The following is a 25,255-nucleotide window of genomic DNA, read 5'->3' on the forward strand; positions in this document are numbered from 1 at the left end:
CCAGCAACCCTTCGCTCAACACCACCATCTACAGGCCGATGAGTGTACAGTCACTAAATGTGCACATAAATGAATTTATTTTATACCCCCCCATGGATGAAATTCTACGAAACTTAGCATACCCCCAGAGGATGTCAAGTTAATCATACACATGAAATATGGTGCAGTTCTGAACATCTCAACTGAGGATAGGGGCGATTAAAGCAGAATAATATTGCATTTTCATTTGCATTTTCATTTTCATTTCATTTTATGGGAGGGGCGCAAATCACAAATGAGTGATTATGGGCTAGGTTGATGTGGGCCCTTAAGACCAACATACCATAAAAATTTCTTCATCCTCGGTGCCACGGTTCAGGTAGTTATTTAGGAAAAACTGCATTTTTTGGGTTTGGGGGGGCCCAGCGCGGGGGGGGAGTGGCCCCCGGGGACCAAACGAAATTTTTCCGTAAAAGTCTAGTGGGGCTACATGCCCACCAAATTTCATGTTCCCCGGTGTTTCGGTGTCCCTGGTATCGTTGACGAAAAATTCAGTAGATGACGAAAAAAAAAAAAAAAAAAAACTTTGACAATCCCTATATGACCGCTTTCGCTAGCTACGCTAGCAGCGGTCATAATAATGTCTAAGTCCTACTAATGGTTTGGGTGTAATTCTGAATAGATGTTTGAAAGTATGCGGGAGTGTTCTTTTGTGGTTGGAATATTATGATATAAGATTTTGGTATGAAATAGCTAAAGAGAATTCCATTTATACTGGATATCTGGGCCATTGCATTCAAAAGGGTGACATACTTGCTTTTGACAGAGAGGTATGCTGTGAAGTACACAATCCAGCTAAGATAGTACAAAATGAGACTGAAGGTTATTGGTTTGGCCTCATTGTAATTTTTTGGCAGATCTCTTCCCATGTAAGAAAACAGGAGACACAGGAAACCAAGAAACCAACCTATAAACACAACTATGGTTAATGTTATAGAGTTCCCCATTTCACAGATGAGCATAATTTGGTCATTATAAGTCCATGAGTCAGCGATGGGTTTGTCAGGAGAGACAGTCATCCATATCACACAAGAAATTAAATGAATGACAGAAGAAAATGCAATGAAGAGCCACTGTCCATTGTGCTTTACCCAAAGGCTGTGCACCTTTGGGAACTGAGCAGCCATTTTAAAAACACAAATAATTTGAAAGGAACGGACAGTTAAACAGGAAATACAAACAGTGAAGAAAAATGTAAATATGACCTTTCTCAGGAGGCAATGTGCAAATGTGGGTTTTCCAAAGAAAAAGAATGCACTTAAGCTAGACATGATCAAACATATCAACATAAGAAGACACATACTACCACCAGCAGACCTCACCACTGGTGTGTTGTAATTGTATGAGAAAAGGCAAAATATGGCAATGAGTAAAATAATTATGCATATGGAAGAAACCATGACAGCGATTGAGGGGATTTCTGTGAACTCAAGATAGACAACAGAACGTGTTTTACATGTTGTGCTGCCTTCATCAGACCATTCACTCTCTGCACATGGAAAACAGGTAAAGGGGTCCCCTGAAAAACAGTAAAATAATATGTAGCTATGTTTAGTAATAGACAGAACAATGGCGTAAATGCAACATTAACAGACAACTGAACAGAACAAAACACAAGGCTTAAATACCAAACAAAGGAGCTAATGAGATGATTAACTTGTTGACATTCTTCAGCAGAGCGATCACATCTCAGATCATTATCTAGTCTTGTGTATACTCCATTTAGCCAAGGTTGCAAAGCTGACTCCGTGTTACAAATATGTTAGAACTATCACTTCTACCACTGAAGATTGCTTTATTAATAATATTCCTGATCAGTTTCATCTCCTCAGATCCCAGATAGCTTAGAATAACTCGATATTGCGAGCACTTTTCCAGCACTTTTAGACACAGTTGCTTTTAGACACAGTCCAATGCTGTGGTGCAACGAACACACTCAGGCCCTTAAGAGAGCAGCCAGAAAAATGGAGCAAAACTGGAAGAAAACACAACTAGACGTTTTTTCGTTTTTCCACGTCGAATTTCGTGGAGAGAGAACACGATTGCTTGTCTGGCCTTAAAAATGTATAATACAGAATTATTTATCGCTTCTGAGTAGCCATGTGAACCGGAAATATTTTGACAACGTTTTATCTGTACAGAGGTAAAGGGAAGGAGAAGGGGCCTTCACAGGGGAGAGACTAGTTGACACATCAGGACTGCGTTGTTGTCGTGTCCAGATGCAGGCCCTTCATCGGATCTGGATACTGCCTGGATCCGGCAGACTGCGGTAAACCCCGGGATGAACAGAGAGACTAATATTAGCATAGACGCCATTCTTCTTATGATGTAACAAGTACATCAGGATTTATGGGATGTTTTTTGCCTGAGTTAAGTAGTAGGAAATTACTAGTCATCCAGTTTTTTATATCAGCTATGCATTCCGTTAATTTTGTGAATTGGTAAGTTTCGTCAGGGCGTGAAAAAATCAACGCATTCTCATCCTAGGACATCATATACTGACGCTTTTGACATTTCGTCTACATCGAACGCACATGGCACCCTTTAGCGTCAATATGACACGCAGATAGCTTTGTTCGGTTATGGGTAGGTTTAGGTCTGGGGTAGGTTTAGGGTTAGACCGCTAGGAGGCGCCTTCTGGCCCATATCTATCTGCGTCTCATATTGACGCTAAAGGGTGCCATGTGCGTTCGATGTAGACGAAATGTCAAAAGCGTCAGTATTATGACGCCTTGGGTTGAGAACGGGCTGGAAAAAATATAGAGCAGAGTATCTTCAGCATAACAGTGAAAACTAATGCCATGCTTCCTAATGATATCTCCCAAGGGTAGCATGTACAGAGTGAACGCAACGGTCCTAGTACTGAACCTTGTGGTACTCCATACTGAACTTGTGATCAATAAGACATCTCTTCATTTACTACAACAAACTGATAACGGTCAGATAATTATGATTTAAACCAATGCTAATGCAATAATTTAATAATAAAACAATTTTCGAGTCTATTTAAAAGAATGTTGTGGTCAATAGTATCAAATGCAGCACTAAGATCAAGTAACACTAATAGAGAGATACAACCTCAATCGATGATAAGAGCAAATCATTTGTGTCTCTAATGAGAGCTGTCTCAGTACTATGGTACGGTCTAAATCCTGACTGGAAATCCTCGCAGATACCATTTCTTTCTAAAAAGTAACATAGTTGTGAGGATACTGCCTTTTCTAGTATCTTTGACAGAAAAGGTAGATTTGAGATCGGCCAGTAATTGACTAATTCTGTAGGATCAAGTTGCGCTTTTTTAACAAGCGATTTAATCATAGCCAGCTTAAAAGATTTGGTTTGTATCCTAGTGACAAAGATTAATTTGTGATATTAAGAAGGTGATCTATGACCTCTGGAAGCATCTCTTTCAATAGCTTAGTCGGTATAGGGTCTAACATACATGTTGTCGATTTAGATGATTTAACGAGTTTAGAAAATTCTTCCTCTCCTAAAGCAATGAATGAATCGAAATTTTCCCCAAGGAGACTACAATGCACTGTCTGATGCGAAACTGTAGGAGACGGCTGCATAGTTAAAATTTTCTCCCTGATATTATCATTCTTGTAAGTAAAGAAGTTAAATAAAGTCATTACTGCTGTGCTGCTTGGAAACGTCTGGGGTTGAAGCTTTATTTTTTGTTAATTTAGCCACTGTTTCCAATAAATACCTAGGGTTTTGTTTATTTTCTTCTAATAGGGTTGAAAAATAAGCAGAGTCTCGCAGCCTCTCGTGCTCTCTTTCCATGAAATGTGAAAAAACTAAAATTTTGTTTTCTTCCAGTTGCGCTCCATTTTTCTGGCTGCTCTCTTAAGGGCTCGAGTGTGCTCATTGTACCACGGCGTGGACTATTTTCTTTAATCTGCTTTAAGCGCAAAGGAGCAACTGTGTCTAAAGTGCTGGAAAAGAGAGAGTCAAAGGTTTTATCGAGTTCTTCTAAGCTATCTGGGATGCTGAGGAGATGAAACTGATCAGGAATGTTATTAATAAAGCAATCTTTAATAGCAGAAGTGATAGGTCTAACATAATTGTAACACGGAGTCAGCTTTGCAGCCTTGGCTAAATGAAATTTACACGAGACTAGATAATGATCTGAGATGTCATCGCTCTGCTACAGAATGTAAACACCATCAACATTGATTCCATGTGATAATATTAGATCTAGAGTATGATTACGACAATAAGTAGGTCCTGACATGTGTTGTCTAACTATCTTTAAATGCCAATACCAATGCATCTTTTTCGTTATCTACATGTATATTAAAATCACCAACAAGTAGGACTTTATCTGCAGCCAGTACTAACTCTGATAGAAAATTATCCGAGCTCACCCAACAGCTTTAACACCTAGCTAGTTCCACTGCACCCAGCCCACCGCTTGTTCCCCCCACTCCACCTGCATCCAGCCGCCAACCTGAACCACGTCTATCAACTCCTGAACTGTATTCTGGTGAGCCGAACTATTGTAGGGCATTTTTTACTAAATGCTCAATGTTTTTTTTTCCCTCCAGCCACAGACTTTCAGCATGGAGGAATTTAAGCTGGCCTTCATGCTCACATTACTCTCAGGGCGGGCGGCTCTGTGGGGAATGGCGGTGTGGGTGAACCAACAACTATGCTGTTACTCGTTCCAGGCACTTTCTGAAGAGATGAGGCGGGTTTTCGTTCAAGCGGTTTCAGGCATCCTCCGTCTTCACAAAACTGGATTTACGTAATGCCTATCATTTGGTTCGCATCAGGGAGGGGGATGAATGGAAAACCACGTTTAACACCCCCAGGGGCCACTTTGAATACTTGGTTATGCCATTCGGGCTATCCAACTCCCCAGCGGTTTTCCAAGCACTCGTCAATAACGTGTTGAGAGACATGGTAGACCAATTCATATATGTCTACCTGGATGACATATTGATTTTTTCTTCTTCTCTCCAGGAACATGTTCAGCACGTCAGACGAGTGCTTCAAAGGTTGCTAGAGAATGGGCTTTTTTGTCCAGGCGGAGAAATCCACTTTTTATGCACAGTCTGTCCCTTTCCTAGGCTACATCGTCTCTTCTGAGGGAGTGCGTATGGATCCTGACAAGGTTAAGGCTGTGATAGATTGGCCAAGTCCATATTCCCGTAAGGCCCTACAGAGGTTTCTGGGGTTTCACCAACTTCTATCGGCGTTTCATTCGCAACTTCAGCCAACTAGCCACACCTCTGACCGCCTTGACCTCCCCCAGAACGACCAGGTGGTCCGATACAGCCGAGGCTGTATTCGCCAACCTCAAAAGTCAATTTGTCTCGGCTCCCATCTTAGTTGCCCCTGATCCCTCACGTCAGTTCGTGGTGGAGGTTGACGCGTCAGAGGTGGGGGTAGGTGCAGTTCTCTCCCAACGCTCTTCGACAGACGACAAGATGCATCCTTGCACGTTTTTATCCCACCGTTTATCACCTGCTGAACCTAACTATGACATTGGTAACAGAGAGTTGTTGGCAGTCAAGTTGGCATTGGAAGAGTGGCGTCTGTACCCGCAGTGCTTAAAGCCGCATCCAACCCGTTTTCCGACAGCAGCACTAATTAAAAACCGACCACCCGACCCGCAACCGAAATAAAATCAGTTTAGACTATCACAGTATAGACACTTACAAAAATGTTTATTGCCAGGTCATACAGAAGTTTTTACACGACCATTAACACAAGGACAACTTTAGCCAAAGCTGTCAAAAGGCCGGTACATGAAGAACATGGCTAATGTTACCACAAAACTGAATAGCCTTATTACATTTTACAAATCGAACAGATGCTGCTACAACACTATATCTGCCACGCAATTTCGTCTAGCCTACATCTGACAATTTTGGGTTCAAACATGCCCTGCACACCACACATACTTAATAGTGTTAAATTTGAAAAATACTGTTCGATAGAACTGCTTGGTTTGTTACCACAGTTATCTGCGTGCTTCCTCAGTGATGAAGTTCCACATTTGCGGCTTATCAACATGAGCAAAGCCTTTCACAATATTGTTTTCTTCAGATAACTCCAAATTTCTTCCACACACTGGACTTGATTTTTGATGACGTATTGTCAACAACTTTACCATCTCCACTAGCTATTCTTTTCTTCAACTCCTTAGCATCCGTCTTGAAGACTGCAAGTTATGATGCGCGCGGTTATGATGAAATTTTAAAAGTAAAAGTACACAAATAAACAAATAAACTGATGTGTATTTGAAATTATTTTATCAACTTGAAATACAGGCATATTTTTGTAGCAGTGTTCCTAAAAATATGCATATATATTTTAAGAGTTGAACTATGTGTGAATGTTACATAGTCTTAGTTCTCGTGACCATGTGTTGTTTATACCATTTGGGGAAGTCTTTGATCTTCCTACTAAGAGTTGAACTATGTGTGAATGTTACATAGTCTTAGTTCTCGTGACCATGTGTTGTTTATACAATTTGGGGAATACCATTATCTCCAGTTGGGGGTAATTGCCACCAATAAATTGTCTTTAGATGATTAGATGTAGTGGTCATCCCTAAGGCTGTGTGTAAGGTCAGCACCTTTAAGGACAGCCCACTGAATTGCCTATAAGATACCATGTAAAGTTACGTTAGTTAGATTGTTGGATGAACTGCAGCAACGCTCAATAAAGAATAACTTCTACTTGAACGATATCCCAACATCTCTTGGTCTCTGATTTGAAGAAAGAAATTCCCAACAGTTTTGGTGCCACGTGACCTGGATAGAGCTACTCACCTGAATCCAGATTGAAACTTCAAGCTCAAACAAAGATCCAGACTGCATCTTTTGGAATCCAGAGCAAAACATCTAGCTAAACAAAGATTGCCAGACTGAATCTTTCCAGCTTCCTCCAGATTGAAAACTTCAAGCTCCAAAAAGGATCTCAAAGAATGAACTTTTCTGACTGAGTTCCAGACAAAGATTTCTGTACAACCAACAATTCGGTGAGTTTCACTCTATTCAAAAGAACCTTTAACCCCCTGAGGTCGGCTATCGCGCCGGCGCGATAGGCTCGTTTTTTTCCTTATCAGTGCAAAAAAGAATCAAAATTCTAATATAAATGTTTATCTTATATGCTTGTGTTATACATCAATCGATCCTGTTAAGTGTGTATTTTTTTGTGTATACACATAATAAAAACAAAGTGTTGTGCTTTTTGCCAAATAAAGAAAAATAAACATGATGCGAGTTCTGCCTCCTCTCTGTCAGTGAAGTCCATTCTGAAACGCGTCCGAAAATGAACCATAACTCAGCGAATACTCAGTCAAACAGGCATACAGACACACAGGCATGAAGCTTGAATTCTCTTATTTTAAATGAAGAAAATGAAGAAGTGAATGAAGAAGAAAAAATATATTCTCAGTTTATGTAATCTGTATGAAAAGAGCGAGATGTCAGTCGTTCTCATCTCAGCGAATTATTTTTAATGTCACCCCGCCCACGGAGAGCGCGCGCTATTCAAACGCAAATGACTGAGGCGATCCGTCCAAACTGTGAACGCCCCCATATCAGCTCGAGAAAACACATCAAGTTTACTCAGATCATTGTACTTGTTTACACCGTTTCGCAGCGCTGTGAGGAATAATAATAATAATGGAAAATGTACCTCAGAAGTGCTGGTATTTCGAGGAGCAACGGATGGAATACTGTAGTAAGTTTTTTTTCATTCTCAAGTGAATCGCGTTTCTGTGTGTGAATGAATGAACGGCAGAGATGCGCTGTTTACCACAGCTTGCAGAAAGACAGATTAAATTTGAATCGCGTTTCTGTGTGTGAATGAATGATCCGCTTTTAGCAAACTGTATTGCTATACTGAGATGAGTAAAAATCGACTGAAATATGATGAAATAAAATGTTATTAAGATTTAAATCAATGTATTGTTTTATGTGAATGATTAGGCAGGGTGATTTTCACATCATTTTGAAGAAAAAACACTAGGCAACGACATCCATTAGTCAAAAGTCTTATTGACACATATTTAGTATGTGTTTTGTGGCCTTATTTCAGAAACTTTAGTTTTAGTTTTTTCAATAACCATGCATAAACATTATTCTCTCAAAAATACAAACACGTACATGCATGTTGCTCACATATTATGGTAGCCCTGTTTGTGCTAAATAGAGTTTAATTACACCTTTGCCATTAATATGTTTATAAGCAACTGAAAAAAGCACAAATGTCAGGGCATGTCAGAACATCTCAAGGACCCCAAAAAACCCTTAAAATTTTGTCATCCTCTGCGCCGTCAGAGAAGAGTACAGACAGCTGCAGGGTTTTGTTAACTAAGTTATCCTCTAAAAAGTTTGCTTTTAGAGATGAAAGATATCCTCTGCCAGGCAGGGAAGATTAGCATTACATGTTAATATTGTTTTATCCTCTTGCTAGAGATGGTTTATCCTCTGCTTTAAAGGGAAGATTAGCATCATGTGCTAATATTTTGCATCCTCTGTTTCAGGCAGGGAAGATTAGCGTAAATTGCTAGTAATTTGTGTATCCTTTGCTTTAGGCAGAGAAGATTAGCATTATGTGCTGATATTTTGGTTTATCCTCTGTTTTTGTAGGCAGGGAGGTTAAGTGTGAAGTGTTGGTCATTTGGAGAGTTAACAATAGTTAAGCTGTGTTAACAAGTGTACCCTCTGTTAACCAGGGAAGGTTTTTTTAGTGTTTGTTTGTGTGGTAACAAAGTTTTAGGAAAAGTGCTAGACTAATGCCCACAACTGAAAAAGGTGGACTTGCAACTCCTTTGTGGTCAGATAGTGAGTTCAAAAAAATGTTAGGAGAACAACTGGACCTAATAGTCACTGAAAAAGTTAGACAGGAACTAACTCAGAAATATGAAATTCACCCAGACAAAACTTGGTCAGTAGATGAGTGTAAAAAGGTGCTTGGAGCAAGCATCCGCAAAAAACAATGTGAAGGGCATTATCTGCTGCAACAGAGAGTTTATTTTAGCAAAAGCTACAGAACAGTCGCAGTATAACTCAGAGCTAGAGAAAGAGATCAAAGAGCTCCGTGCTAGTTTCCTCTTTGAACAAGAAATTGAACCGCAACAAAGCTATAGGAAAAACTGATGTAGAAGAAGTTAGTCAGCCGGATAACATTTACCCTGACTTACAAGCTTTCTTTGAAACAGATGTAGCGATCCAATCAGTAACTGATGAGCCTGTAGACTCAGTAAAGGTATGTGGCGCTAGGAGAAGGTCTCAGGGAATTGAAGGAACTGAAAGTGTTCCTCCCAACTCTTCTGTTGTCCAAATACAAACTGTTGCCAAAGCGCTAGGACCAAAAGATATAGAGAGATTATCCCAGAGCTTACCCTCAGCACGCACACATTTTTCTGAATTTAGAAGAGCATTGATCAATAAAATGTGTCTCTATGACATGTCATTGGCAGAAGTTACACAGCTGATATCACAAATTCTAATTGAATCTGAATTAAACAGTTTTGAGTCTGCTGTTACATCTGAACTACAACATGCCAGTAAAGGCGATTTGAGAGAAGGTGTTTTGAAAATCCTAAAGAATATCTTAGGACCCAAAATAGATTGGTCTAGAATTACTAGCTGTGTACAAAAGAAAGAAGAAACTGTGAGTGAATATACTGAGAGGTTCTGTCAGGCAGCTGTAACTTATAGTGGAATCGTTGATGACCCTGAAAGGGTGCTAGATGATAAAGGAGCTCTTGGTCTTATAGATGGTCTTTGGGCAGATGGTCTTATAGCTGAGTACAGATCAGCCTTGCCATTCCTAGATATTATGTGGTCTAATGGAACTCTCAGAAGTAACCTAGACAGGTTAGCTACATGGCAAAGAGATGCTAATGTTAAAACCCAAGTGAGAGTAGCAGCAGCTACGTTTAACCCAATGAAACAAGACAATAGATGGACTAAAAAAGAAAGTACATGCTACAAGAGAAAGAGATTGATTTTTTGCTTGATACAGGTGCAGAGATTAAAATAATTCCTACAAAATTGTCTAAAGGTTTAGACATCCCGTACAAGAAAACCAAACTTTGTTTAACTGGCGTAATAGGTAAAGATTCTGTTTTGTATGAAACCCCACCCATAGAGGTACAATTTGGCCCGAAAACTCTGACTATAAAATTGATATGTGCTCCATTGAATACAGGTGCAATTTTAGGCATGGATCTCCTGAGACAAGTACATCTAACTTTAGCGATGTCCTCAGAATCTGCTAGCATTACAATTTCCTCAGCATAAGTTTCTACCAATAATGCAACCCCTCCAGAGTATGCTTTCTTACAGAATCATCCAATTTGGGCTAAAGACAAGGATGATTGTGGTTTGTTGACAGGTGTAGAACCAGTCAAATTGACGGGAACTCCTCCTCCGGTCACCAAACAATATCCGATCAATAAGGAAGCTATGCAGGGGATTTAAGCTATTGTAGAAAAGTTGCTGACGCAAGGAGTGCTAGTTAAAACCAACAGTCCATGTAATTCACCCATATGGCCCATCAAGAAGTCCAATGCAACATGGAGACTTACAATAGACTACAAGAGTAGCCAATAAACATATTGATAAAATCACCCCGCTAGTGGCAGATCCATCTACAATTTGTAATGGCTTACCATTAGATTGTACAATTTTTTCAGTAATTGATATGTCTAATGGATTCTTTTCTGTACCGTTACACTCTGACAGCCAGCCATGGTTAGCCTTCACAGTTGACCATGAACAATACCAGTGGACACGATTACCACAGGGATTTCAAAACTCCCCGACCATATACCATCAGGCTGTCAGACGTGATTTGTGTGACCCAGAATGTCCGGTAAAACAGTCCACTATGATCCAATATGTCAATTATATTTTGATTGCCTCAACAGATCACGAGGTACATCAAACTGAATTGGCAGCATTGTTGGACTATTTGCATAAAAAAGGACACAAATGCAGCTTTCACAAAGCTCAAATTGCCAAAAAGCAAATCACATCAAAAAATTGGTGAAGGAAATAGATCCATTACACAGGATCGAGTGGCTTCAGTCAAAGCCATGCCTCCGCCTACTACCATGCTAGCCATGCCGCCGAATACTAAAGCATTCAATGATTTGAAGAGAGCACTATGTCAAGCACCAGCATTAGGAATTGCCCAATCTGATAGACCCTTTGTGCTTTATGTCCATGAACACGTAGGCTTCATGACTGCATGTCTAATGCAAGATCATGGGGGCAGTTTACACCCAATCCATTACTATTCTGGTAAACTTGACATCACTCAAGGTATGGGCCCATGCCTCAGAGCAGTACAGGCAGTTCATCTAGCGCTTCAGGCTTCATCAGGAATGGTGTAAGGACAGACTGTAAAAGTAAAATACCCTCACGCAGTGTCCGCACTAATGAATCAAGAAAAAGTCACTTCTGTCACTTCCTCTCGTTGGGGAAATTGGTTAGCAACCCTCACAGCCCCGAACATTGTTTTACAGCATGCACCAGTCACAAACCCCTCCTCATGTATGATGTCTGTAATGACTGAAGTTGTGTTAGAGGATGAAGTCGAAATGACTCATGGTAGTGTTACGCTTACATACGCAGGGAACAAGTGAACTAAAAGAAACTCCCATAGAAAATTCAGAATTTGAGTTGTTTGTTGATGGTTCAGCTCAAGTAATTGAAGGTAATGTGCAGGATATGCAGTAACTTCCACCACTGAAGTGGTTGCTTCAGGTCGTCTTCCAGATCATTTTTCAGCTCAGGCTGCAGAACTGGTAGCTTTAACTAGAGCATGCACGCTATCTTCAGGATCAGTTGCAAATATCTACACAGATTCCAGGTATGCTTTTGGGGTAATTCATGATTTTGGTGTCATTTGGCAAAGCAGACAGTTTCTAACTTCTGCTGGATCCCCCATTAAGCATGCTGAATTAGTGAAAGATCTTATGTTTGCCATGAAACTTCCAAAGAAATTAGCGGTGATCAAAGTGAAAGCACATCTCACAACTAACACTATAGAAGCTAAAGGTAATGCTCTTGCAGATGTAGCAGCTAAACAGGCTTGTTCCTATATAACTGTACAATTTTGCCTCCTGAATCTATCATTGATCTGTACAAAGATGTTCCTCTATATGAAGCATGGACATGGTTAGACAAAGGAGCCACCGTTGATTCATCCGGCTGCTGGACCAAAGGGGAAAAGTATGTCGCTCCCGAATCACTGCTGCCATATTTGGCTTAACCCTCTGGGGTCTGGGGTGTTTTTGGGGTCCTTGAGATGTTCTGACATGCCCTGACATTTGTGCTTTTTTCAGTTGCTTATAAACATATTAATGGCAAAGGTGTGAATTCACTCTATATAGCACAAACAGGACTACCATAATATGTGAGCCACATGTATGTACATGTTTTCATTTTTGAGAGAATAATGTTTATGCATGGTTATCGAAAAAACTAAAAATTAAAGTTTCTGAAATAAGGCCACAAAACACATACTAAATATGTGGCAATAAGACTTTGACTAATGGATGTCGTCGCCTAGAGTTTTTTCTTCAAAATGATGGGAAAATCTTCCTGCCTAATCATTCACATAAAACGATACATTGATTTAAGTTTTGTGAAACACTTTTAGTTTGGAAAGCCAATATGCGAGGGGAGCGTGAACGAGGAGTGGTTTACACCTGAGATTACAATGTCCCACCCATTATGCGTAATGACTCTGCATAATTAGCCATTCATTCAGGTGTGACACTGACTGAGCCACAATGCAAGGACAAAAGATATATTTAGAAGAAGACTTATATTGACCATTTAAGATTTTGCTTACATCTATCTTGTAAATATGTTTTGCTATTTTATTAAAAAGGTTACAATTACAACAATAATTACAATTTCAACAATATTTCAAGTGTACTCTTTCTTTGTAAAAAAAAAAAAATGTATTATAGGCCTACATTTTATCTATGTATTCATTAGTTTGAATATAGCCAACATTGGAACAGCTAACATCTTAGTTGATGACTTTATTTTTGACAAAAATAGTATTTTATATATATAGAAATTGCTAAACAAAAGCTTATTTGATGTGGCAGTATATTCTACATTAAAAACTGTACCCAAATCTAGTCAACAAAATGTTGTCTTTCATATTTCGCCTGACTGTAACGTTGTTTTTATGAAATATTAGGGCATATAAATGTTAATTTGCAGTTTAATACGTTGCTTATACAAATAGCCTACATTTTATTTCAACATATTTCAGTCGATTTTTACTCATCTCAGTATAGCAATACAGTTTGCTAAAACATCATCATTCATTCACACACGCGATTTAAATTTAAACTGTCTTTTTGCGAGCTGTGGTAAACAGCGCGCATCTCTGCCGTTCATTCATTCATAAACAGAAACGCGATTCACGTGAGAAGGAAAAAAACTTACTACAGTATTCCTCAGCTCGCTCCTCGATATACCCGCACTTCTGAGGTACATTTTCCATTATTATTATTCCTCACAGCGCTGCGAGACGGTGTAAACAAGTAATGATCTGAATAAACTTGTGTTTTCTCGAGCTGATATGGGGGCGTTCACAGGTTTTCAGGATTGCCTCAATCATTTGCGTTTGAATAGCGCGCGCTCTCCGTGGGCGTGTCACATTACATCTGAATGAGCTGTAATGAGCTCGACTGGAATCGTTCTCTTTTAATACAGATTTCACAAGATGAGAATATTTGTTTTTTATATAAATTACTTCATTTAAAAGAAGAGAATTCAAGCTTCATGCCTGTGTGTCTGTATGCCTGTTTGACTTAGTATTCGCTGAGTTATTGTTCATTTTCGGACGCGTTTCAGAATGGACTTCACTGGCAGAGAGAAGGCAGAACTCGCTTCGTGTTTATTTTTCTTTATTTGGCAAAAAGCACAACACTTTGTTTTTATTGTGAGTATACACAAAAAGAATACACATTTAACAGAATCGATTGATGTATGAAACTCCTATGGAAAATCAAAGTCAACAGAGTATTTATGAGTTTCTTTTACACTGATAAAAAAAAAGCGAGCTGGTATCGCCGGCGATACCGCCGACCTCAGGGGGTTAACAAATACACAATTTGGGTCACAGTGGTCCAGCAACGATGAATCATAGGTTCTCAAATCAATGGTGGAATCCAAAATTCAGACAGGTAGCCACCGAAACAGTCAAGAGATGTGTTACATGGCAGAAAAATAATGATGTGCCAGCAGCAACTACAGTAGCAACACATACCCCAGCTCCACCAGGACCATTTCGTCACCTGCAAGTTGAGTACATATTGTTGCCTCGTTGTAAGGGAAAAACTGACGTTTTGGTAGTAATAGACAAGTTCTCAAGATGGTTAGAAGCTTATCCAACAGGGTGTGCTACAGCTGCACATACCGCTAAATGTCTTGTGACTGATTTCTTTCCCAGATGGGGATTACCAGATTGCATTGACTCAGATCAAGGTACACACTTCACAGGACAGGTAGTCAAGGAGGTGTCTAGAATGTTGAAGGTTAAGTGGAATCTGCACTGTCCCTATAGGCCACAGGCATCAGGACAGGTTGAATGATCAAACAGAACAATCAAAATCAGGTTAAGCAAAATGCATCAGGAAGGAGTACCATGGGTTGAAGCGCTGCCAGCAGTACTATGTAGTATGAGAGCGTCACCTAACAGAACAGTAGGACTGAGTCCTCATGAGATTATTACTGGACGCCCAATGCAAATGCCAGGTGTGATTGATCTTAGAAATGCTGATGTACACATTGCCTCAGATGCCCTGATCGCTTACTGTGAAAACCTCACAAAGGCAGTGCAGAGTGCCAAAGAGAGAGTTGAGTCTTGTTGGCAGACTCCACCAGAAGGTGGACACACAATCGTCCCAGGTCAATGGGTCATGATAAAGTCATTCAAAAACAAACCATTAGAGCCTAAGTGGCAAGGACCACATCAAGTTATGTTGATTACAGCAGCTGCAGTATTGTCTCAGGGAGGGAAAACCTGGACTCATGTTTCACACTGTAAAGTTGTTCCTCCCCCACAGGGATAGGATAGGACACTGAATGATAAAAAAAATTAAGAATTTAAGTCAGATATGCTTTAAGAATCTTGTATTTAGCTTTTAAGGTTAAGATGATGATATCATATGAATGATTCTGATCTGCTCAGCAAAGTTGCAATTCCTGTTTTCTCTTTATTGTCTTTATTTGCTCTTGGAGCCAGAGCCACAGCCCAGACGTTGAATCAGTAGGCTGATTGGATTAGCACATATGCGTTTGAATGGTTATGCTGATTGGATTGAGACTGGTAACACGCTGGAGTCTGGGGCGGGTTCCTTAACCTGTATACTTAATTTGCATGCTTTGTTCAGAGTCTCCACCTCTATGTAATCCCTCCCCTTTTTGAATGTGTATAACTACCATGAATACTGTATTTAGATTAGACTTTGGTGACTGCAGCTACCGAAAGCTTGTGTTTTCAATAAAGAATCCTGCTGAAGAAAGAACCAAGTCTCCTGGTCTTCGATTCTGAGTTCTGAGACCAACAGTTTTGGTGCCCCGTGACCCGGACAGAGAAAAGGAAACTCAACAAAGAACTTCAAGCTCAAAGATCTGAATCTTGAAACTTCAAGCTCAACAAAGATCTGACTAATTTCCAGACTGAATCACCTGAATCCAGATTGAAACTTCAAGCTCAACAAAGATCTGACTAAGTTCCAGACTGAATCTTCTGAATCCAGATTGAAAACTTCAAGCTCCAAAAAGATCTCAAAGAATTAACTGCTCTGACTGAGTTCCAGATGAAATGTTTCTGTACAACCAATGATTCGGTGAGTTTCACTCTATTCAAAGAACCGATGCAGACCAGTACAAATTTGTTTTCCTCTGCGCCGACAGAGAAGAAGTTAAAGTCCCTGTAAAGTCAAAATTAAGTATGTGTTCTGAGTTTGTCATACCACCGAAAAATGTGTTATTAGCCACCCAGCCCAATTTCAATGATTAAAAAAGCCGCCAAGTAAATAAAATAAGCTATCAAAATCTCGAAAAAATGAGCAGTAGTCTCAGCTCTCAAACGCTGGGGGCGTGTCCGCTGGCTGCGCTGAAACCACGCCCACTCGCGGGAAATATGACTCGCGCACAGCTCGTGCATGTCGGCGCGACGGGAGGATGAAGGTCGAAGCGGACAGCGGGAGATAGTCGGTTCGGCCCCATTCACCAGTAACAGCGGATTATCAGTGAATTCCAGTTGTCTCCAATGAAAGTAAACTATCCTGATCTCTACAGAGGCGGGTGTGGTGGTGATCATCAGCTCTCCATCAAGGTAACGTTAGCTCTTCACAAGATAAATCCACCTCTTCTTGATATGATCATTTTTCGGAAATTTAAATAAGGACACCGATCTGTTTTCTAAGTGATTGCATCCAGGAAATACGCATTTACATGACAAAGGCATAGCCAGAGCCGTGGGCATAGTAGCTAGCAAACTGTAGTCTGTCTGATAGTAACTCGTGATTGAGCGATAGGCTTAGTGACTCCGTGCGTCATCAAGTAGGGGCCCAATCAAGCTCAGGGGGTCGCAGTGCGTCATCAATCCCCCGTTTTAGCCCCGCCCAAAAAATCCGGCTCACAGCAAGGGTGAAAAACTGTTAAACGGTCTAACTCCACAATTTAGTACTTCACAGTTCTCAGTCTTTGTAACATGTTTTAGCAATACATTTCTAGCACTTATAATGTGTTTAGAATTTTTTTGTAGAATTGCCTTTACAGGGACTTTAACAAACAGCTGTAGAGTTTGGTCAACTAAAGATATCCTCTAAAAAGTTTGCTTTTAGAGATGAAAGATATCCTCTGCCAGGCAGAGAAGATTAGCATTACATGTTAATATTGTTCTATCCTCTTGCTAGAGAAGGTTTATCCTCTGTAAAGTAAGTGAAAATTTATCCTCTGCTTTATCAGGGACGGTTGGCAGCATGTGCTAATATTTTGTATCCTTTGCTTTAGGCAGAGAAGGATTAGCTTTACATGCTAGTTATTTCTGTTTATCCTCTGTTCTTGTCGGCAGGGAAGTTAAGTGTGAAGTGTTGATAAATTGGAAAGTTTACAAGTGTACCATCTGTTGAACAGATAAGTATTTAGTGTTTGTTTGTGTGGTAACAAAGAAATTCATAAAATGGTTAGAAGGATGCTAGACTAATCCCCACAGCTGAAAAAGGTGGTCTTTCGATTCCTTTATGGACAGACAGTGAGTTCAAGTCATTGTTAGCACAGCACATGGACTCCATAGTGACCGAGTCGGTCAAATTGGATTTGACCAAGAAAATTGGTATTGATGCAGAAAAAGTATGGTCAATTGAAGATTGTAAAAAGATACTAGGTGCAAGTATTCGCAAGAACAATGTGAAAGCCATTATCTGTTGTCACAGAGAATTTAGCTTATCCATTGCACAAGAACAAGCTCAGTGTAATGCTAAGTTAAAAGAACAGAATAAACAATTGCACACTCAAGTGTCCCGTCTCAAGAAAAAGGTGTGCCATAAGGCCTCAACCAAATGTGACTCAGAAGACCAACAGTCAGATGAAAGCTATCCTGATTTACAGTCTTTTGATAGAATAGAGGACAATGTCAATGCTGGATTGATGAAAAATGTACATGCAGTTGAAGTGTGTGGAGCAAGGCAAAAGGCTCAGGGTAGGGGAAAAGGGGTTGATCCAGTTCCATCTGCAACCCCCATACAAGCAGTCAACACAGCTTTAGGTCCTAAAGATATAGAGAGACTTGTTGAAAGTTTGCCATCAGTGCAAATACATTTTTCTGAGTTTAGGAGAGAATTGTCCAAAAAGATGCGGCTCTACGATATGTCTCTAGCTGACGTCACCCAGCTGGTATCACAGATCTTGACTGAGTCAGAATTCAATGATTTTAAAAATGCTGTAAACAATTCGGAGTTTCAAAATGCCAGAAAAGATTAATTGAGAGAGGGAGTTCTGAGAGTGTTAAAGAACATTGTTGGACCAATATCACCAGTTGTGTACAGAAGAAGGGTGAAACTGTATGTGAGTACACAGAAAGATTTTGCCAGACCGCTGCAGCTTACAGCGGGATTGCTGACACTTCAGAGAAGTCGTTAGATGATAATGGTCCCCTCTTTAGGGCATGGTTTGATGGTCTTTTGTCAGAACATAAAAATGCATTGCCTTACTTAGAATTAACATGGTCCAGTAGAACCCTGCAAAACAACTTGGACAGGTTAGCTACTTGGGAAAGAGACTCTGATGTCAAGGCAAGAGTAAAAATTGCAGCAGCATCCTTTAATGTCAACACAGAGAATCAACAGAAACGCAATAGTCCTAAGAGAGAGGGCAGCTGTAATTACTGTGGTAAACCTGGGCATTGGATGAGAGAGTGTAGGAAAAACAAAAAGAACTTTAAAGAAGTTAACAAGGTTACTCAGCTTCTGCTCAGCCTGCTTGCTACTCTGAAGCAGCCCCTCCCCTCCTCGTTAAACTTGTAGGGCAACTTGATAATGTGTTAACCATTTAGGCTGTGAGTGCCAGAAACAACAACAAAGATGAAAGACTGATTTTTGTTTAATAGAACAAATGGAAAGTGACTGTCTCAGCCTTCCTTTGGGGAACCCTATTATGCTCTATTAGTTTTATGCTCTAACTCTATTATGATGTCTATTATGACTGATGTTACACTGGAGAATGGAAATATGGCAATTCATAATTGCATTATTTTGGGAATTTTCGTAAATTGATATAAATGTTATTGCATAATGATAATTGCATAGTGCATAAGGTTATTGAAGGGCAACAAACAGGCAGGATATGCTGTTGCTTAGTACAATACGTTTCTGTCATCTGCTAACTCATTCACAGCAATTACAGGGACAGAATAGGACACACAGACCAGTTGAGGAGCCCAGGGAAGAACCGAAGTGCAACAGGCCTCGGGGGCAAAACCTTGTGGTGAAGATTTCCTCATTCCCCCTCTTATCCCCACCTCACTGGTCCATAGGTGTCAAATCAATTAAGAAATAGGGAAAGAATGAAACAACAACAGCAGACTCTGAAAACGATACAACCCGTATTTAAACAAATACTGCTACAACCCTAGTGTTTGAACAAATACTGCTCTGTCGTCTTTTGTTTTCTGTTTTCTTTCTTCCTCTGTGCAGATACCACTTGATGGTTGTTCCGAGATCCATATGCAATGACCGTCTCACCTGCATATGAAGCCACAACCTCAAGAAGACAACTAGACCCACTGCTGAATGAACTATCACAAAAGAAAAAGAAAATAATACACAACGCTGAGACTCACCTACGGGAACTTCAGTCATCCATCAGAGAACTTGAACAAACTACAACAAGACATTCTTGATCTTTCAACAAAATGACACCAGATGACTGAAGATAACTCTTCATGGTTCGGAAACATGTTAGTATCACAAGGAAATAACGGTTCCAACCAGAAAAGACTATTACCCGTAAGGACTTCACGGACCCTAATTGCATGTTTGTTCTGTGTCAACATGCAATTACAGAAAATCTACACAGAATAAGTTATATGTGCCTGTAACAATCACAAGTTACAAGAATGAACTTTTAAGTGTCTAAATGTGTATTTTGTGAGAGTTATTAGAACTCTCAAACGGGGGACTGAAGGATTACAAATTTAAGAATTTAAGTCAGATATGCTTTAAGAATCTTGTATTTAGCTTTTAGGGTTAAGATGATGATATCACAAGAATGATTCTTATCTGCTCAGCAGAGTTGCAATTCCTGTTTTCTCTTTATTGTCTTTAATTGCTCTTGGAGCCAGAGCCACAGCCCAGACGTTGAATCGTAGGCTGATTGGATTAGCACATATGCGTTTGAATGGTTATGCTGATTGGATTGAGACTGGTAACACGCTGGAGTCTGGGGCGGGTTCCTTAACCTGTATACTTAATTTGCATGCTTTGTTCAGAGTCTCCACCTCTATGTAATCCCTCCCCTTTTTGAATGTGTATAACTACCATGAATACTGTATTTAGATTAGACTTTGGTGACTGCAGCTACTGACAGCTCATGTTCTCAATAAAGAATCCTGCTGAAGAAAGAACCAAGTCTCCTGGTCTTCGATTCTGAGTTTCCAACACGGACCAGTGAGGAGCCCAGGGAAGAACCGAATGCAACATGCTTCGGGGGCCCACCCTGCGGTGAAGACTCCCTCATAGGCCTTCCCAACCACTAGTCCATCCTCACCTCACTGTTCCTTTTAGGTGTCTCATGAATTAAGAAATAGGGAAAGAAGGAACAACAATAGCAGACTCAGATTGAACAGAGGATACAACCCTAATGTTTGCAGTCTTTACAACGAATACTGCTCTGTTGCCGTTGTTCTCTTTTGTTTTTTCTTTTTTAACTCTGTGCAGATACCACTTGACGGTTATCCCGAGAACCATATGGTGCATATGGTGCGACCTACACACCTGCATATGAAGACCCAACCTTCAGGAAACAACTAGACCAATTGTCTATGAATTCTATATTATAGAATAATTTTATAATTCTATATTCTATTAGTGCGGACACCACTCAGACAGCCAGCCAATGAGTGAGGACAGTCTACTAAGTATCTCATCACTCCAAATTACAGTGCCAGACATCGATGAATGTATTTTCTACCGGGTGTTCAAAAATACGTAGTTTTGTGTTTTATATTGTGTAGGTCTCGGGCTAACGCACGTTACTACTGTCTTCCTGAAATACTTCTGCTAATCAGCAGTGTGACCCTATTACCTGAAATTGAATCCATTAATGCAGATTGTCTGTTGTTCTTTCTACTTTGAGTAATGATGAAAAGGATGTAGCAAGACATCCTTGTTTTACAAACTTTAATGTTACATCAGTCATTCGCATAATGTACACGCTGTTACTGATACAGTAAATGATACAGTTCCCGCATGTGCACTGCTATAAATTAGCAATATACACATTTGTTTGTTGATGGACATCCACTTGTTAATGCTGATGGTGAGGAATTACAGTTGCAACATCTCATGATGAACGTCAAACTGAGTAGTGTATCACTGAGAAACGTTCTGCTCAAAGTCATCCTTGCGACGGAGGTTCGGGTTGAATAACTAGCTTTCAATGTTTCATCATCAGACTCACGCTCGGATTGATATGGTAAAATCTACGCCATCATTACTGTCTTTACAGTGTGTACAAGCCTCTGGAGCTGAAATTCAGTTATGGTCATTTAGTTTCCAACATATGCTGTAAACCAGGGGTGGAGAACGTTGGTCCAGGAGGGCCATTGTCCTGCAGAGTTTAGCTCCAACCCTGAAAAAAACTCACCTGATTGTAGCCTTAGTGATCCTGAAGACATTGATTAGCTTGTTCAGGTGTGTTTGATTAGGGTTGGAACTAAACTCTGCAGGAGAGTGGCCCTCCAGGACCAACATTCCCCACCCCTGCTGTAAACGGTAGACAAATCACCACAGACTGGGACATCTGGCCAATCAGAGCAGAGTAGGCTCGCAGAAAGGAGGGGTTTAGAGAGACTGAGTCTTTGGATGAGTCTTTTGAGAATCATTGGAAAATGTGGTGATGTGCAATGGATATTATGAGAAAATGAAAGTGATTTTTGGCCTTTGATGCATGTAAACATATTGTAGGAGACCTCCAAAAAAACAGACCTCCATAATTTTTGTGATAGTATCCCTCCAGTGTGGGATTAAAAGATATGATATTTCCATGATGTTTTGTGCATTCAATGGACATAATGATTTTTATACTGTACAAACTGTATATTCTACCCCCTAAACCTAACCATCAGAGAAAATTTTGTGCATTTTAACATTTACAAAAAACATCACTTAGTATGATTTATAAGCTGTTTTCCTCATGGGGACCAAAAATGGCCTCACAAGGAGAAGGATTTTTGATATTGCCATCTGTCCTCATAATGTAGAGTTTACCAGGATCACACAGACTCACACATCCTTTTTAAACATTGTGGTTTTGACCATTGTTTTGTGAGATTACGTCTAAGAGTTTTAAAAATGTAGCACTTTTTGTAACACACACAAAAAAAAAAAACTGTAAATTCGAACTGAATGTAATGTTAATAAACATTTAATTTTTGGAAACTTAATATGTACTTACGAGAATAATCCACATAGCTGTTACGTGGGCATTTTTTACACGTAAAACAGCAACTATGAAAAATGCTAGGTTTCCTTGAAAATCCCTCCTTGCACTCAGCAGAGCAGTTTGCGAAAGGAACCTTTAAAGAATAAGAAAATGCGTTATTAATGTTAAAGTTTTTCTCAACTGATTTTACACATTTTTCTAAACTGTGTCAGTATTCTTTAACAATTAACTCACCTGAACACAAATTACATTCCCTTAAACACCCCAAAAATTCTAAAATCTTGCTTCCAAACATAGAAAAAATAGATATTTGGTTACAGTTTAGTTATCATTTTGCCTGTTACAGTGTAATTATACATTTACTGAGTAATATTAATTAACTACATGTACTTGCAGGGGTTATAGCAGGGGTTCTCAACCCTGGTCCTCGAGGGAACTTTCCTGCAGAGTTTAGCTCCAACCTTGATCAAACTCACCTGTCTGTATCTTACTAGTAATCCTGAAGAGCTTAATTAGCTGGTTCAGGTGTGTTTGATTAGGGTTGGAGCTGAACTCTGCAGGACAGTGGCTATTTGAGGACCAGGGTTGAGAGCACCTGTGCCCAGTGCTATAGGGTTAGATTAGGATTAGGGTTTGGTTTATGGTTGCATGTAATTATGCATAATTTATAGTTATTAATATAGTAATTACATGTAACATGTAACAAGGACACATTAAAATAAAGTGTTACCAGCTTTATGAAAAAATGAATTAACAGAGAACAATCTAATAGTCTTGATGTCAATATTTTAAATTTGATTGAGACAAACTGGAATCTATAAAGCTAAATGTTTAGATAAAGGCTCATCAAATTAAGACTTACAGAATCATTGTTATTCCAGGGCAGGAGAGAGTTGTTGATTGTAAAAGTAATTTCTGGATATGTATCATATGTGCCCACCATCTCAAACTGTGGAGGATTTACATCAGTGTGCCAGAGCACAACTGCATAATTGATGGGTGGATCATAATAATCATCATATTTCACCTGACGACCATTGAGTGGAAAATCCAACGTCTTCATTTCTCCCATAAGCTGTTGTGAGTTGTGGTGATTTTACCCCCATTGTTTAACAAAAAAAGACAAAATATAATATTACTATAACTTTAATAAATTAATATAAATATTGTTTTATTTAGTTATTCAATTATTGTAAATATTGTAAATAATATAATATACGATTTCATAAAAATATGACCAATAATTAAAACATTATTACTTCAATAATGTAATTAATATATTGATCCACTTGTCATAAATTCAAATGAATTCTCTTACCATGTATGGCTTTACCACTGTGTTTTTGCGGCATCCATTCATGTCGCACTGCAGAACCTTATGTAATGCATGAGCTATGGTGTATATGGCAACATAGATGGCAAAAGAGGATGTGGGATTTTCATTTATAATCTCCTCTGCGGTCAACAATGTGCAGTAATCACAAACTTGATTACATGTCTTACTCTTACTCTGGATGTCACTCTCTTCATTATGGGTGACATCAGTTGATCTCTTGTCTTTATAGACAAATTCATCAAATCCAGGCAATGTCAACAATCTCTCCGTAATACCAATGATTGTGCCAATTTTCCCAATTCCTGGCTCTCTGGGAAGCTGTTGATTAATAGCCCATGCTTGACTTGCAATCCATACTTTGTCTTGGATGTTGTTTGCTATGGCTGCTTTGATAATTTTGCTTGCATATTGTGGCTGAGCAAAAACAACAATGACATTGATACTGAGCATGTCAATCTTTTGAAGTGTTAGACTGTAGTTTGCATTTAGGCTTAGACGCTCTTCATAGGCCAAACAAATGCCAGTATTTCTTATATACGCGTTAAACAGCTTTAGTCCGTCTGAACTGTAATTATCTTGGCTACCAAGAAAGGCAACCCAGTTCCATCCAAACCATTGAATGATGTGAATAATCATTTCTATCAGGTCTTTGTTGCTAGGCATTGTTCTTACAAAAGCAGGATACTTAAGTGTGTTGCTTAATGCAGAGTTAGAAGCTCCATAATTCACCTTTGAAACAGAAGACAACAAAATATTATAAACCATTAATTAGCATTTTACTGTATATATAGCAACTGTGTAGTCCTGAACAAATGGCAGTAAGGAAGTGTGTAAGTATTTCATTATGCAAACTATAAAAAGAAGCTTAACTTACCATAGGTATAAGGTCCATTGTGAATAGTGGTGCAGTAGTAATAGTTTGTGTGCTTCCCAATGGCCCTGTTAAAGCAATCACTTTAGGCTGATAGTTGTTCCGTTTTTCTTTAGGTTTTATTGATCCATTACTTGAGATAAAACTTAAGACTGAATGGAAATTTAATGTATTAGAACAATGGTCAAAAATGTCATAGCCCAAAGAAACATTGGGCAGAAGAGTGGTGGAGTTATTAATCTCTTCAACAGCAAACCTCATTACTTGCAACATCTGATAGCCAGATTTTGAGGGACTGTGCCTTGAAAACATCAATGATGAAGTTAATAGCATGTCATTAAAGTTTCAGTTTATAAATGTGACTATGAGGAAATGCTACTTTGATTTACAATACAGGCAACCTAGCTGATAAAAATGTCCTTCCTTACCTGACACATTCAGTGGTCTCTGGGGAGAACAGGCGTGTCTCATGGTCAATTTCATGTAAAGTGAAAAGGCCACCCAATAAGTAATCTCCTTCCAAGCTGAACTCAGATTTTGAGCAAGAAACTTCGAAAAAGAAACAATTAGTAAAGCCAACAAGGAAAATGTAAATGCTACTGAGAGACATTGTTTAAGTTGGCCTGTTGGTCATAAGGCAGATGTGCAGTGGCTAGTCGTTTGAGAATCGGGCTTATATTCTACTCTTAATTTTCTTAAAACTCATTTTAATTTTCTTAAACCACTATATTCAGTGATACAAATGGCCATTTCCATATCTAAACTCGAAAAGCATATGTCAGTCAGTTATTAAATAGAGCATTACACCACAATGCTCATCATAAAAAACAAATT

At 39.3% G+C, this 25,255-nt stretch overlaps 1 protein-coding gene across 1 annotated transcript; it reads right to left on the bottom strand.

The window, feature by feature from the left end:
* Positions 1 to 623: 623 nt before the first annotated feature.
* Positions 624 to 25,031, bottom strand: LOC311278848 (taste receptor type 1 member 1-like; the record flags this gene model as incomplete). Its single annotated transcript, XM_084389942.1, has 6 exons — positions 624 to 1,558; positions 22,227 to 22,347; positions 23,077 to 23,289; positions 23,533 to 24,279; positions 24,425 to 24,722; positions 24,850 to 25,031. The coding sequence occupies 6 exons, from the start codon at positions 25,029 to 25,031 to the stop codon at positions 624 to 626; spliced, it is 2,496 nt and encodes an 831-aa protein (XP_084246068.1).
* Between the last annotated feature and the right edge of the window lie 224 nt (positions 25,032 to 25,255).

This window comes from Rutilus rutilus (assembly GCF_951802725.1).
Source record: "Rutilus rutilus genome assembly, chromosome: 19".
NCBI lineage: Eukaryota > Metazoa > Chordata > Actinopteri > Cypriniformes > Leuciscidae > Rutilus > Rutilus rutilus.